Source organism: Vitis riparia, chromosome 18 (assembly GCF_004353265.1).
Source record: "Vitis riparia cultivar Riparia Gloire de Montpellier isolate 1030 chromosome 18, EGFV_Vit.rip_1.0, whole genome shotgun sequence".
In the NCBI taxonomy this organism is placed as follows: Eukaryota; Viridiplantae; Streptophyta; class Magnoliopsida; order Vitales; family Vitaceae; genus Vitis; species Vitis riparia.
The window spans coordinates 1,606,749-1,622,234 of NC_048448.1; the positions used below are offsets into that span (position 1 = coordinate 1,606,749).

Genomic DNA, 15,486 nt, shown 5'->3' on the forward strand with positions numbered 1-15,486 from the left:
AATCTCCAAATCCATTTACCCAACAAGGCCTTGTTCAGGAGATCAATCTTCTGAATGCCTAGACCCCCCTTCTCCTTTTGAGTGCACACCACATCCCAATTGATTAAGTGGGTTTTCCTTTCCAAGCTTCCCCCTCCCCAAAGAAAGTCTCTTTGTAATTTTTCAAGCCTTTTTGCTACTAACTTGGGCATTCAAAAGAGGGACAATTGGTAGATAGGTATGCTGGCCAGTGTACTTTTAATGAGGGTAATTCTCCCGCCCTTAGACATATATTGTCTTTTCCAAAGGGCTAATCTTCTCCTTATTCTTTCTTCCACCCCATCCCACATAGACAAGGCCTTGTGGTGGGCTCCAAGGGGCAGTCCCAGATAGATAGTAGGAAGAGACCCCACTCTACACCCTAACTTCGCTGCCATTTCTTCAATATCTTCAACCTCTCCAACCTTAATTAATTCGTTTTTAGCTAGATTTATTCTTAGACCAGAAGCTGATTACTACCAAAAAGTGCTATTTTGTGTCTTTAATTCATTATGTTTTAAGCACTTTTGTGTAGTAGTTCTCCATTTTTATTCCAATTGGCATGTTAAGGACCTAGCAATGACTTCTAATCATATTTGTGGCTAGTTTTAGTGTTTTAACAGCTTTTTGGATCATTAAGACAAGCCAAGCAAAGGAGAGAAGCAAAAAGGAGAGAAGCAAAGAGGAGAAAAGCAAAGAAGAAAACAGAGGACAGCAGCTGCAGTCTTCCTTCGCACTTTTGGAGCACTTCCCGAAGTCCATTTTCTACATGCTATATACCATTTCAAAGCTCAGGAAGTCAATAATCCAACGCTTCAAACGGTGCGCAATTCGGAGTTGAAATGAAGGAGTTACAGCCATTGGAAGCCGATCACTCCAAGCTGAAGGAAGAATTTTGCACAGTGTTGTGAAATCACCATTTTGTTGCGAAATGATTTCGCAGCCTTTTTGCACAGTGCTGTGGATTTCCCCCTGAAGTTTCACGACACGTTGGAAGCCGAACACCGCAAGCTGAAAGCCAACTTCGCAGCGCTGCGAAATCAGCCTTTTGCTGCGAAGTGATTTCGCAACCCTTTTTGTGCGTCTGCGAAATCTCGCAGACCACGTTTTCACCTGCGAAATGGTCCTTAGTGCTTCCCGATATTTGCGACCGACACTTTTAGATATTTTCTTCAGATATTTTTGTATAAATTTCTATTTTCTCCTTGTATTTAGCCACTCATGTAATTCCTTAGCTAGGAAGTATCCAAGGAAGGGTAAATTACCTTCCTATATAAACTCTCTTGTAAACACTAAAAAAGAGACTCTCGGGGAGCTTGTTCCAGGAGGACTCTCGGGGAGCTTGTTCCAGGGGATCCATCATATAGATATAATATATGTGAAATCAACGAACAGAGCACTTGCTCTGTTTCTTCTTTATATTCTTGTTTTCTCGTTAGTTTTCTTTCTAGCCAATCAAACTCTGAGGATTTTTCCTCAGAGGATGAGAGGCTAGGCTCTTCGTAACTTGGAGTGAGGAAAGCCGGGTAAGTTTCCACATGCATAAATTGGAAGTTTTGTTGTTTTAGTTTTTAATAAAGAGAAAGTGTGACCCGTTAATGGTTTTTATCTTATTAGTTAACTTAAAACGCCTTTAAATCACCTGGGTCAACACTTGGTAAGGCAAGTGATCTCCGTCCATGGAGATTCACTAGTTTACCCCTTGCGAGCCTCTGGGAGGTGACCTGAAGGTAGGATTTTCTAGAATTGCCAACACTTGGTAAGCTTTTGGACTCCAAGGAGACATCCATTAGTTATCTCTTGCGAGCTTTTGACGGGTAATCCAAGGTTAAAGATCACCTTGAATGGCAAGTGCTAGGTGAGAGGTATGAGTCATTGCAAGATGCATCAGTGAGAGGGATTTAGTGTTTGAACCCATTAATGGGAAGCATCTGTACAACACCGGTTGGAGAAGGAACTATATGTTAATTCTCTAATGCGAGGAAAAGAAACAAGTGACCGGAACTCCCTTTTTGTATGAGGAATCTGAGCCTAGTGATCTAAACTCCAATAAACACTTTTCTTTGTAAGTAAAATCAGTTACTATTTTTGGTTAGTTTAAAACCAAACCTTTGTTTTTCATTCAAACATCTTTTTGTTTTCTTTTAAAGCTAACCTTGAAATGAAAAGACACCAATTCATCTTTGAAATAATATCATTTGTGAAGTGAAAACCCATCCCAGTGAACGATCCTAGAGCCACTATGCTATAGTAGTTTTGTCTTTGCTACCCTAGTATATGATGTAATAGGTTATAAATTTTGTTGATTACTCCCTCAATCAAGGAGTACCAGCTGGACACGAATCAGCTGAGACACCAATTAGGCATAAATCAGAAGCCGCCTCAAACCAAGCCAAAATCCAACTTAGAGAGGTTAGATGTTCTTTCCTTGCTTCGCAAAAAATGATTGTGTCATCAACAAAGAGCAAATGGGACACATTCATCTCCATTCCCCCTCTTCCTCGAATTCTGCAACCTGAAATGAATACCCCGTCAACAACCCTTCTTATAAGTGCACTTAGCACTTCCATACCCAAGACAAAAAGGTAAGGAGAAAGGGAATCTCCTTGACGCAGCCCCTTGAATTGGAAAAAAAGCCTGTTGGCACCCCGTTGACCATAACAGAAAATTTTGTAGTTGAAATGCACCACCAAATCCACTCCATCCATCGAGATCCAAAGCCCATCTTGTGCAAAACCTTCATGAGGAAATTCCAATTAATGCTATCATAGGCTTTTTCAATATCCAGTTTGCAAATCAACCATTTCTCTTTACGTTTATGCCAAAAATCATTCACCTCATTAGCTATGAGCGAGGCATCCAAAATCTGTCTGCCCCTCACAAAAGCATTTTGATCCACAAAGACCACCTTACCTAAGACCTTCTTCAGCCTATTGGACAACACAAAAGACACTTTATTCCACTCTTTCAATTTTGACTTGACAAACTGTAACTTTTTCATGAATTTGTGACCTTCGTATCCTTCAAACTGACACTCATTCCACCAACAACCTAAATTATCCTTGGAATCGAAATGAATCAACCACATGTTTTCAAATCTAAAAGGTGGTATCGGCGTCCAACTAAAAGAATTGGTGTTTAACAACAATTGGACAATGATCTGAAGTCAATCTGGGGAGTGCTTCTTTGATACTTTGAGGGAAACCTTACTCCTACTCACTAGAAAATAAGAATCTATCAGACCTTTTACAAATAGGGTTTTCTTGCAAATTTGACCATGTGAATGACACATTCCTAAAAGGAGGATCAAATAACTCACATTCTCTTATAAATCATCAAAATCCCTCATACTTGGGATTAACCTGGAGCCTCTTAACTTTTTGAAATTTTTCTTACTACAATAAAATCCCTAACAACACACCATTTTAGAAAAGTTAAGCTTGAAAGATCTTGAAGCTCCATTCAAAAATCATTTCTAAAGTGTGACGAACTAGGACCATAGATCGAAGTTAACCAAAAAAACCCATCATCTTCTGACACTAAATTGACTATTATCGAGAAAGACCCTGAAACAACCTCTAAGCACTTAAACCTCAAAGCATCCCAAAAGATTGTCACTCCTCCCGAAGCCCCACTAGTTGAGAAAACTACCCATTTTTTTTTTTTACCTTCCACACACTACTCACAAACCTCTTATCACAAGAGTCCCTCTTTGTTCACTGCAGTAGAACAACAACTAGATTTTCATAGCAAAGAAAATCCTTCACAAACCTTCTTTTATTTCTGGAACCACGATCTCTAGTATTCCAACCGATGATTTTTGTGTATATAATCGCTAATTGTAGGGATCTTTAATAGGGAAGTTTCTAATTATTTCCTTATTTTTTTATTTTTTTTTTTGTTATTATATATAACTCTAGGGCTATATACTTTTAAAATGTGAATGAGAAATACAACTTTTCTCCACATAGTATCAAAGTCGAATTAGGCTCCTTGAGATTTCTCTTTTCAGTCTTCATTATTGAGTTGTAGTACATTTTTTCCTTTGTTTTTCAAACCCTAGTTTAACAGCCTTCATTGCCATTTTAAAAGTACTCTACTATATTTTTCCCTAAAATTATTTTCGAATTCTACACACCCGGTCTAAGATTGTTGACAACTTCAACAACGTGAATCCTCCATTAATAGCAAATCTGCTCAAAACAATGAACAAGGACACTATTTGGTGTACCTACCGCAAGAAGCCAAGACACACAAGGGACTAATGCTGGAAACTCTATTGAAAGCCTCAAACTTTGAGTAAAAATTGGGGTTTCAAGGATGGATAACAAGGTTTCAAATGTGGACAACAAAAAACTCAGACACACTTCACCAACTCTCATATCAATGAAAACTCTCTACAAGAGAGAGTGAATTTCGGTGGCAATGAACATGTTGAGCTTAATAAGGAAAAGATTGAGAAATTGAAGAATTTCCAAGGAACCCTTGAGAATCCTAATGGTGCTTACTCCCTCGTTCAGTCATATAAGTATTTTCCTTCTCTTACTTTTAGTGTCTTGGATATGTGGTTCCTAGGCCCTTGGATCATCAACTCGAGACTTACAAATCATATGACTCATTCCTTACAAAAGTTTAGTATTTATAGTCCATGTCCTAGTAATAAGAAAATAGTCACTGTTTATGGCTCTTTAGCTACCGTGATTGGTCAAGGGAAAGTTCGCTTAAATAAATTCATAGTTTTGAAAAATATGCTACATGTACCTAAGTTTTCAACCAATCTTGTTTCCATTCATTGACTTACCAAAGAACTGAATTGTTGTTTGATTTTTATCCCTCTCATTGTGTATTTTAGGAACATGATACAGGAAAAATGATTGGACATGCTAAGGAAAATGATATACTTTACTATCTTCAGTTGTCATTTGGTTAAAATAGGACTGAGAACTAAGTACTTTTACCATTCCTTTCTGAAGCCCCATCCACAACAAAATATAAGATTTGGTTTTATCATCATCGTCGTCTTTGACATCTGTCGATTAACGTTCTTAAAATTATGTTTCTTTTACTATTCAAAGGATTTGATGTAGAAAAATTACATTGTGATGTTTGTGAACTTGCAGAGCACTATCATGTTTCTTTTCCAATAAGTAACAAAATAGTACCAATTCCTTTTGCGTTAGTTCATAGTGATATTTGGGGCCTTACCACAATTCCTTATATTTTATGCTTGTTGAATATAATGTATTTATAGTGTATAACCTTTCCTTGTTAATATAGGACACATGTATGGTAGTTAGGACTCCTAGCCTTGTATATATATATATTTCTCAATTGTAAGTAGATTATTACATTAATGAGAATTAAGGTCTTTCTTCTTTCTCTCTCTTTCCACATGGTATCGGAGCCAAGGAAGAAAACCTAATTCTTTCCTGTTTCCCGTGTTATCAACTCCGGGAAACCTTCCGGTGATCGTGTTTCATTCCGGTCACCTTCCCCATCTCCCAATACTTTCCGGTCAGTCGGATCGTCGACAGAAACCACTCACCGCCGGCGAACTTTTCCGGCGACGTATTTTTCCGACACCAACCATACCAGAAGGAGCGCCTGGAGGAGATCTCCAACTTTTGTGAAGGCACCGGCACCAAAAGAGCATCCACGCGCAATTTTCCGGCCGGCGGTTGCATCTCACGCGCCGGCGCATGAGGGCGCGTGAGGCCTTTTCCGGCGACGCGCCTCCTCCTCCAGCTTTGCCTGACGCCGACCAGCCTCCCTACCTCCCTGGTTCTCCCATCCGAGCCCTGCACGTACCTCTTTTGGGGATTTTTGTTTCTGTCAGCCCTCCAAACAGTCTTTCCAACGAAGCTCTGACTACTTTTTCTCCACTCCAATCCCTGCACGTGCCTTGGGAAGTGTTCTTCTACCTTTCTGGTGGTACCACGCCGCGATCTGAGGCCGTCTCCCTTTTTCGGTGGTGCCAAGCTGAAGCCGTATTAGGGCTCTCTTCGATCCAAACATACTTCATTCTCCAGATAAGTAGATATGACTACTAAAAATTCCATTTTTTCCGCTGTTATATCTGGATCTCCTATGATTACTTCGAAAAAATTGGTTGGCAGTGACAATTATCTTTCCTGGTCTGCCTCTGTTGAATTTTGGTTTATGGGTCAAGGATATGAGGATCACTTGATTACACCGGAGGCAGATATCCCTGAGGTTGACCGCGTACAGTGGAGGAAGATAGATGCACAGTTATGTAGTGTATTATGGCAATCAGTTGATCCCAAGATTCTTCTTCATCTTCGGGCCTACATGTTTTAAATTTTGGACTTAGGCCAAAGGATTATATACGAATGATATCCAGCGTCTTTATAAGGTGGCTTCTGCTATTGTCCATCTCAGCCAACAGGACTTGGATCTATCTACTTATATTGGCCAGATTGCCTCTCTTAAGGAGGAGTTCTTGACTATGATGCCTCTTACTCCTGATGTTGGGGCTCAACAAACACAGCTTGACAAGTTCTTCATGGTTCTTACTCTTATTGGCCTCCGTCCGGATCTTGAGCCTGTCCGCGATCAGATTCTTGGTAGTTCATCAGTTCCGTCCTTGGATGATGTGTTTGCTCGCCTCCTCCGTATCTCCTCCACTCAGACTTTGCCATTTGATAGCACTTCAGATTCTTCTGTGTTAGTTTCTCAAACTAGCTCTCGAGGAGGCCGCAGTGGTACCCGAGGTAAAGGTCAACGTCCTCATTGCACCTATTGTAATAAACTTGGCCATACTCGCGATCGTTGCTATCAGTTATATGGACGACCTCCTCGCACTACCCATGTGGCCCAGTCCTCTGATTCTCCGCTGCCTCAGCCTTCGAGCTCTTCCGCATCTCAGGCTTCCGTTGCCTCTGTTGCCCAGCCTGGTAATGCCTCTGTCTGCCTTACCCACACATCTTCTCTTGGACCCTGGATTCTAGATTCTGGAGCTTCTGATCACTTATCTGGTAATAAGGATCTTTTCTCCTCTATTACTACTACCTCTGCTTTACCTACTATTACCTTAGCTAATGGTTCTCAAACTGTGGCTAAAGGTATTGGTTTGACCCTTCCTCTGCCTTCTCTACCTCTCACTTCTGTCCTTTATACTCCTGAATGTCCTTTTAATCTTATTTCCATCAACAAAATCACTCGTACTCTTAATTGCTCTATTACCTTTTCTGACAAATTTGTGACCTTGCAGGACCGGAGTACGGGGAAGACGATTGGCATAGGACGTGAGTCTCAAGGCCTCTATCACCTTACCTCAGATTCATCTCCTGCAGTTTGCATTTCCACTGATGCTCCTCTCTTCATTCACAATCGTCTGGGCCACCCTAGTCTCTCCAAGTTTCAGAAGATGGTCCCTCGTTTTTCCACTTTATCGTCGCTTCCGTGTGAGTCATGTCAGCTTGGGAAACATACTCGTGTCTCGTTCCCAAAGCGTTTGAATAATCGGACAAAGTCTCCTTTTGAGCTTGTCCACACTGATGTTTGGGGTCCTTGTCGGACTGCGTCTACTTTAGGATTTCAGTATTTTATCACTTTCATTGATGACTATTCTCGATGTACTTGGTTATTTTTAATGAAAAATCGAGCTGAGTTATTCTCTATTTTCCATAAATTTTATGCTGAAATCCAAACCCAGTTCAATATTTCTATTCGTGTGTTACGTAGTGACAATGCCAGGGAATATTTTTCAACCCCATTTACTTCGTTTATGTCTCATCATGGGATTCTTCATCAGTCTTCTTGTGCTCATACTCCTCAACAAAATGGGGTAGTTGAACGCAAGAATCGACATCTTGTTGAGACAACTCGTACTCTCCTCCTCCATAGTAATGTTCCTTTTCGTTTTTGGGGGGACGCTGTTCTTACCGCTTGTTATTTGATTAATCGTATGCCCTCCTCTGTCTTACATGATCAGATTCCTCACTCCCTTCTCTTCCCTGACCAACCACTTTATTTCCTTCCTCCTCGTGTCTTTGGTTGTACTTGCTTTGTTCATATTCTCACTCCTGGACAGGACAAGCTTTTCGCCAAAGCCATGAAGTGTCTCTTCTTGGGATTCTCCAGACTTCAGAAGGGTTATCGTTGTTATTCCCTTGAGACTCATCGATACTTTATCTCCGCTGATGTCACCTTCTTTGAGGACTCACCATTCTTTTCCACCACTTCTGAGTCTCTTCCTGTTTCTGAAGTCTTGCCTATTCTCATTGTCTCCCCACCTGATGCTATGCCTCCTCGACCACTTCAGGTTTATCATCGTCACCCTCGTGTTGTTGCTCCTCTCCTTTTTGCTGAGGCACCTGCTGACTCACTTCCTATCCCTTCGGCTTCACCTACCTCGGCTCTGCCTTCTCCTAATGACTTACCCATTGCTGTTCGGAAAGGTACTCGCTCTACTCGTAATCCTCATCCTATTTACAATTTTTGGAGTTATCATCGATTATCTTCACCCTATTTTGCTTTTGTTTCTGCTATATCCTCTGTTTCTCTTCCAAAGAGCACCCATGAAGCTCTTTCCCATCCAGGCTGGCGATAGGCAATGGTGGATGAAATGGCTGCTCTGCACTCTAATGGCACTTGGGATCTTGTTGTTTTACCCTCTGGTAAATCTACCGTTGGCTGTCGTTGGGTCTACGCAGTTAAGGTTGGTCCTGATGGTCAGGTTGATCGCCTTAAGGCCCGCTTAGTTGCTAAAGGCTATACTCAGGTTTATGGTTCTGATTATGGTGACACATTCTCTCCTGTTGCCAAGATTGCTTATGTCTGTCTGCTTCTCTCCATGGCTGTCATGTGTTCTTGGCTTCTTTATCAATTGGATATTAAAAATGCCTTCTTTCATGGTGATCTTGCCGAGGAAGTTTATATGGAGCAACCTCCTGGTTTTGTTGCTCAGGGGGAGTCTGGTTTAGTATGCAGGTTACGCCGTTCTCTATATGGCTTGAAACAATCCCCTCGAGCATGGTTTGGCTGTTTTAGTTCTGTTGTTCAAGAGTTTGGCATGCTTCGCAATACAGCAGACCATTCAGTTTTCTATCATCATAACTCTTTGGGGCAGTGTATTTATCTGGTTGTTTATGTGGACGACATCGTCATTATAGGCAGTGATCAGGATGGTATTCAGAAACTAAAGCAACACCTTTTTACCCACTTTTAGACCAAAGACTTGGGGAAACTCAAGTATTTCTTGGGAATTGAGATAGCTCAATCCAGTTCTGCTGTGGTCCTTTCCCAAAGGAAGTATGCTTTAGACATCCTAGAAGAAACCGGTATGTTAGACTGTAAACCGGTAGACACACCTATGGATCCGAATGTCAAACTTGTACCAGGACAGGGGGAGCCTTTAGGAGACCCCGGGAGATATCGACGGCTCGTAGGTAAATTGAACTATCTCACCATTACTCGTCCAGACATTTCTTTTCCTGTGAGTGTTGTTAGTCAATTCCTACAGTCACCATGTGATAGCCATTGGGATGTTGTAATCCGCATTCTTCGATATATCAAAAGTACACCAGGCCAAGGTGTATTGTACGAGAACAGAGGTCATACTCAGGTTGTTGGTTACACAGATGCAGATTGGGCTGGCTCACCCACAGATAGACGTTCCACTTCAGGGTACTGTGTTTTTATTGGAGGTAATCTAATATCTTGGAAGAGTAAGAAACAAGATGTAGTGGCCAGATCTAGCGCTGAAGCCGAGTATCGAGCTATGGCTTTGGCAACATGTGAACTCATATGGTTGAGACATTTTCTTCGAGAGTTGAGATTTGGAAATGATGAACAGATGAAACTCATATGTGATAACCAGGCCGCATTACATATTGCATCCAATCCAGTCTTTCATGAAAGGACCAAACATATTGAAGTTGACTGTCATTTCATTAGATAGAAGATCGCATCAGGATGTGTTGCTACAAGTTTTGTTAATTCAAATGATCAACTAGCTGACATCTTCACTAAATCTCTCAGAGGTCCTAGGATTAAATATATTTGTAACAAGCTTGGTGCATATGACGTATATGCTCCAGCTTGAGGGGGAGTGTTGAATATAATGTATTTATAGTGTATAACCTTTCCTTGTTAATATAGGACACATGTATGGTAGTTAGGACTCCTAGCCTTGTATATATATATATTTCTCAATTGTAAGTAGATTATTACATTAATGAGAACTAAGGTCTTTCTTCTTTCTCTCTCTCTCCACAATGCTATAGATAATTTGTCTCATTTATAAATGATTGCACTCGAGTAACTTAGAATTTTCTGCTCAAACAAAAATCAAATGTAAATATTGTATTTCCCAATTTTCACAAAATAGTAAAAACTCAATTTGGACTGGGAATCAAGCAATTTAGGTATGATATTGCAAAGGATTACTTCAATCAAGTCTTATCTCTTTATTTTTAAAAAGAAGGTATTATCCATGAATCATTTTTGCATTAGCACTCAAAAAAAAAATGGGATTGTTGAAAGAAAACACGGTCATCTTCTTGCTATTACAAAAGTTTTTTTTTTGTTCAAAAAAATGTTCTTAAATCATATCGGGCTACTCATCTTATAAATTGGTTGCCATCTAGAGTTTTGGGGTTCAAAAGTTCAATAGAATTTTTTTTCAAAACACTTCCCAAACTTTACAACGTCTATCGGTCTTGTTCCAAAGGTTTCTGGTTGTGTTTCTTTTGTTTGTGTCCATGTTCATAACAAAGGGAAACTAGATCTAAGAGCAATTAAGTGCATTCATGTAGGGTATTCATCTACTCGAAAAGGTTACAAATGTTATCATCCACCCACTCAACAATTTTATGTCTCTTCTAATATATCCTTTGTTGAACATGAAAGCTACTTCAATCATCCTTATCTTCAGAGAAAGACATCATTCATGGAAGATACAGATATAGGAAATTTGTTCTTACTTGACTTACCTTCATCTGTGTCTAAACCCTCATAATCACAATCATTTGTGTCTGAGCCTATGTTTGAGCACTCACAAATTCCTGAACCTTCAAGTCCTAAACTTAGAAGTCCACCTCTAGGGAAACAAGTTCTTAGTTCTACAAGGTCAACTTTGGTTTACTCAAAAAAAAAAAAAAAAACAACCATCATTGAACCCGTGCAAGTCCAAGAGTCAAAACAAACCACTTCCTATGAGGTAAATAATCCATTTTCTCCTAAGATTTCTCCTAATTCTGTTAATATTAGTGATTTAAATCTGCCTATTGCAATTAAAAAATGCACAAGAACATGTACTCAACACCCCTTTATATCCATTTTTTCATTTTGTATCCTACGAAAGATTGTCATCATCTCATAGAAAATTTCTCACTAGCTTAAACACCATAGCCATACCTAAGACCTTATTCGAGGCACAAAATGGTAAGGAATGGAAACAAGTCATGGGGACCGAAATGGAAGCACTTGAAAAGAATGGGACTTAGGATGTGGTTGAGCTACCAAGAGAGAAGAGTCCAACAGGGTGCAAGTGGGTGTTCGTAGTAAAGTACAAGACGAATAGTTCTCTCAAGAGATACAAAGCCAAGCTCGACCAAAGGCCATACTCAAACATATGTAGTAAATTACCAAAAGATTTTCGTACTAGTAGCCACGATGAATACTATGAGAGTTTTACTCTCTTTGGTTGCCTAATTTAACTAGGAATTATAATAGTTTGATGTGAAAAATGCATTCTCACATGAAAAGCTTAAATAAGAAATTTATATGGATCTTCCACCTGGTTTTAATATGCACTTGAAAGGGAAAAAGGTATGTAAATTGAGGAAAGCTTTGAATGGGCTAAAACAATCTCCACGGGCTTGGTTTAGAAGATTTGCCAAAATCATAATAACTGTTGACTACAAACAAAGCCATGGTGACCACACTTTATTTGTTAAACACTCAGCCTTAAGAGAAGTAACCGACCTATTGGTTTATATTGATGATATAATAGCGATTGGAAATGATCTCGAAGAAAGAGAAGCATTGAAGCAATGCTTAGCAAAAGAGTTTGAAATAAAGGAGCTTGGAAGACGAAAGTATTTCATGGGAATTGAAGTGGTTCACTCAAAAAAATGAATTTTTGTCTTCTTGACTTATTACAAAAGACAAGACAAACATGATGTAAACTAGCTGACACACCTATTGATCTGAATCACAAGCTTAGAGAAGTAAACGAGGATGGAGTTATAGACAAGGGTATGTACCAGAGATTGGTTAGCAAGTTGATCTACTTCTCACGTACACAACCGGACATAGCCTATGCAATCAATCTAGTAAGTCAATTTATGCATAACCCAAAGGAAGTTCATCTCCAAGCTGTATACAAAATCCTACACTACTTAAAAACAACTCCAAAGAAAGGAATTTTGTTTAAGAAAAGCATTGAGCTATCATTGGAGGCCTATATTGATGTAGATTACACAGGATCAATTGTTGATTGAAGGTCTACTACAAGATTGCATTTTCCTTTGAGGGAACTTGATAACTTGGAGGAGTAAGAAACAAAACATTGTTGCAAGATCTAGTGTAGAAGCAGAGTTTTGTGCAATGGACCACGGAATCTGTGAGTTGCTTTGGCTCAAGATTATCTTAAAGGACTTGAAGATGAAGTGGGAAACACCGATAAGACTTTATTGCGACAATAAGTTGACCATCAACATTGCACATAACTCGATACAACATGACACAACCAAGCATGTGGAAGTGGACAAACATTTTATTAAGGAGAAGTTGGATAGTGGCTTAATCTACACACCATATGTGTCTACTGAAGGTCAATTAGTTGATGTTAAAGGATTAACCAGTGTCTAGTTTCAAAAAATCATTATCAAGTTAGGACTGGATAATATCTATTCACCAACTTGAGGGGGAGTATTGAAGATTATTACAATTGTATACACAACTGTATATCCTCCACAGCTGTATATTATAGTTGTAATACATTTTGTATGTGTATGTTTGTGTACATAATCCCTGATTGGTAGGGATCTTTAATAGGGTAGTTTCCAATTCTTTCCTTATTTTTTCTTTTCTGTTGTTGTATATAACTCTAGGGCTGTATATTTTTAAAATGTGCATGAGAAATACAATTTTTCTCCACATTTAACAACACTAAAACCACTTAAACAACCTCAAAGCTTTTCCAAGATAGAAAAAAAAAGACCAAATCCTTCTTCCATTTGCAATTTCATTTTCTTTGCTTGAGTTCCAACAAAGAGGCATAGCTGCCTCAAACACAACATGTTAATGATTCATGAACAGGAAATACATGGAAAAGTTCACAGCTTCAACTATAAAATGGAAGAATAATGTATTTATAATTGTACCTGAACAATGAATTTGCTAAACCGAGAAAGGGTCCAGCAAGTAATACTTCGTATCAAAGGAAATTTATCGTCTAAAAGGGGGATGAGAAAAGCCACAATCTGCATGTAAGAATTGAGTTGTCACAATAACCTGACATTAATACAGTTACTTGAAAATTATAGAGCAACCAGATACCTGAAGAACCAGAACAAGATGAATTAAACAAAGAAATAAAGAAAAAAAGAGTGAAGTAATCTGACAGATGACCAGAAATCTGCCAGATCTACAGCATCCAGTAATAAAGTGCAGTAAAGAGTCAAGTATATCAAGTGATAATGAGGAAGAACAAAAACACATATATGAAGGTATACAACATCCAACAGGAACTTAAAAAAATTAATTAAGTGATAATGAAGAAGTATAACATGACAAGTCCATAACAAACAAAAATAATCTGCTCACATATTAAGAAGAATTGCAGAAGTGAGGATAAAAATTCCAAGAGCATCATGCTTGTACCAATTTCTTTTGTAGTTCATACATCATCACAGTCAAATGCTGAACAAGGCATAACATTACCTCTGCTAAATGAGGGAAAAGACCTCTAACGCAACCCTCAGCTATGGCACCAAGGGCTAAAACTGCAGCTTCCCTTTCCTTCCAGGACCTAGCATCTGAGGTGGATAGCTTAGCCTGATGTAAAAAAGGAAAAATTGAGGAACACAAAAACAAAGCAAGAAGATGTGAAGAAATGAATCAGCTAATTGTTGAATTCCTCCAATATAAATACCCATACTCGAAAGCTTATTCTAACTTTGAGTAGGATGACTATAACATGTTTTGCAACAGATGCTCTGAGTATTTCTATACCAAGGATGTCTAGTTAGAAGATTCCTTAAAAACTGTGCAGCTGTTGCTTTGAGTACAAGTTCATGAAATGATGTCCTGCTTCTAGAGTGGACAACTAGGTGTTGAATTCATCTTGACTTTCTGCTTTATCCAATTAAGAGCTTACTAAAACAATAGAGAAGAACTTTACAAAGGCAACTTTAGTCCAATTATGATTTAATAAAAAAGAGAGAAAAAAAACTATATTCGGAGGATGAATATCACCAATATAGAAGCGAAGGAAGGTTTGGCAAGCAATCCCTTTGTGTTTGTTTTGGATGGTGTGGAAGACCAAGAACAATATTGCTTTTTGTAATGAGGTTTTTTCTATTCAAAAGCTAAAAAGAGAGTTTGTTTGTTTTCTATTGTCTAAGCTAAGTTGTTTGTCGATGAGTGTTCACTAACTTTAGTTGGATTTTTTGATTGTTTGGGTACTGATTGAGTTTGTTAAAGTTCTTTTTGTACTCTTGTGGTTGACCTTTGGTGGCAAAAGGAGGTTTGTTATCTTGTATACTTGGGGTCATTTTCTGGAGGCTCTTTTCTTTAATTTAATTTAATTTATTTATTTATTAAAAAAAATCACCAATATGGAAGTTTGAAGTATTGGGATTAAGCCCTAGAAAGCATGACATGATATAACAGATCGAGATTCATTTATAAATTTATTTATTCGTGTTTTTTGGTTTCCCTTTATCACATATGCATCAATTGGTTATCTGAATATATACGCCCACATCACTTGCATTATACAGGACTTGGGCGTATTAGGAATTGTATAGAAGATCCAAGTCATAGGTTCCTTGCAGAGTGATGAGTAGTCTATAGTCAGTTCATGGATTTAGGCAATCCATTTGAGCCTATGGTGCACTACCTCCGAATTGGAGGGATGACTTGTCTTGTTCATTGGAATGGTTTTCCCATGGTGAGAGCACTAGTGTATGTGATGCATACTAGACAGGATCTACGATGAATCATAACATAAGGCTATCAATTGTCATGATTCACCAAGCTACTGTACTACATGGACTCTCAACCTTGAAAATTGAGTTTATGTCAAAAGTCAACAAGAGGTTTTGACCTATGAGTAAGACTTTAAGGTAGTTACATATTCCAATGAATTGGGTCACTGTTGATGGAAGCTGATAACAACAAGTATTTTCAATAGGAGCACCATGATATCTCATGGGTTTGAGATAATGTATCTTTTTAGGTGATCCAAAAGACATGTCATCTAGAAGAATATAGTCA

The 15,486-nt window shown here is 38.8% G+C and overlaps 1 protein-coding gene across 2 annotated transcripts in view; it reads right to left on the reverse strand.

Annotated features, from left to right (window-relative positions):
• LOC117907382 (transportin-1-like) overlaps positions 1–15,486 on the reverse strand; it is a 46,679-nt gene that overhangs the window by 24,047 nt on the left and 7,146 nt on the right. For both annotated transcript variants that reach the window (XM_034820907.1, XM_034820906.1), the window contains exons 13-14: positions 13,930–14,043; positions 13,371–13,469 (exon numbers count right to left, since the gene is read on the reverse strand). In XM_034820907.1, coding sequence (XP_034676798.1) covers positions 13,371–13,469; positions 13,930–14,043 — 213 coding nt within the window. The remainder of the gene's footprint in view (positions 1–13,370; positions 13,470–13,929; positions 14,044–15,486) is intronic.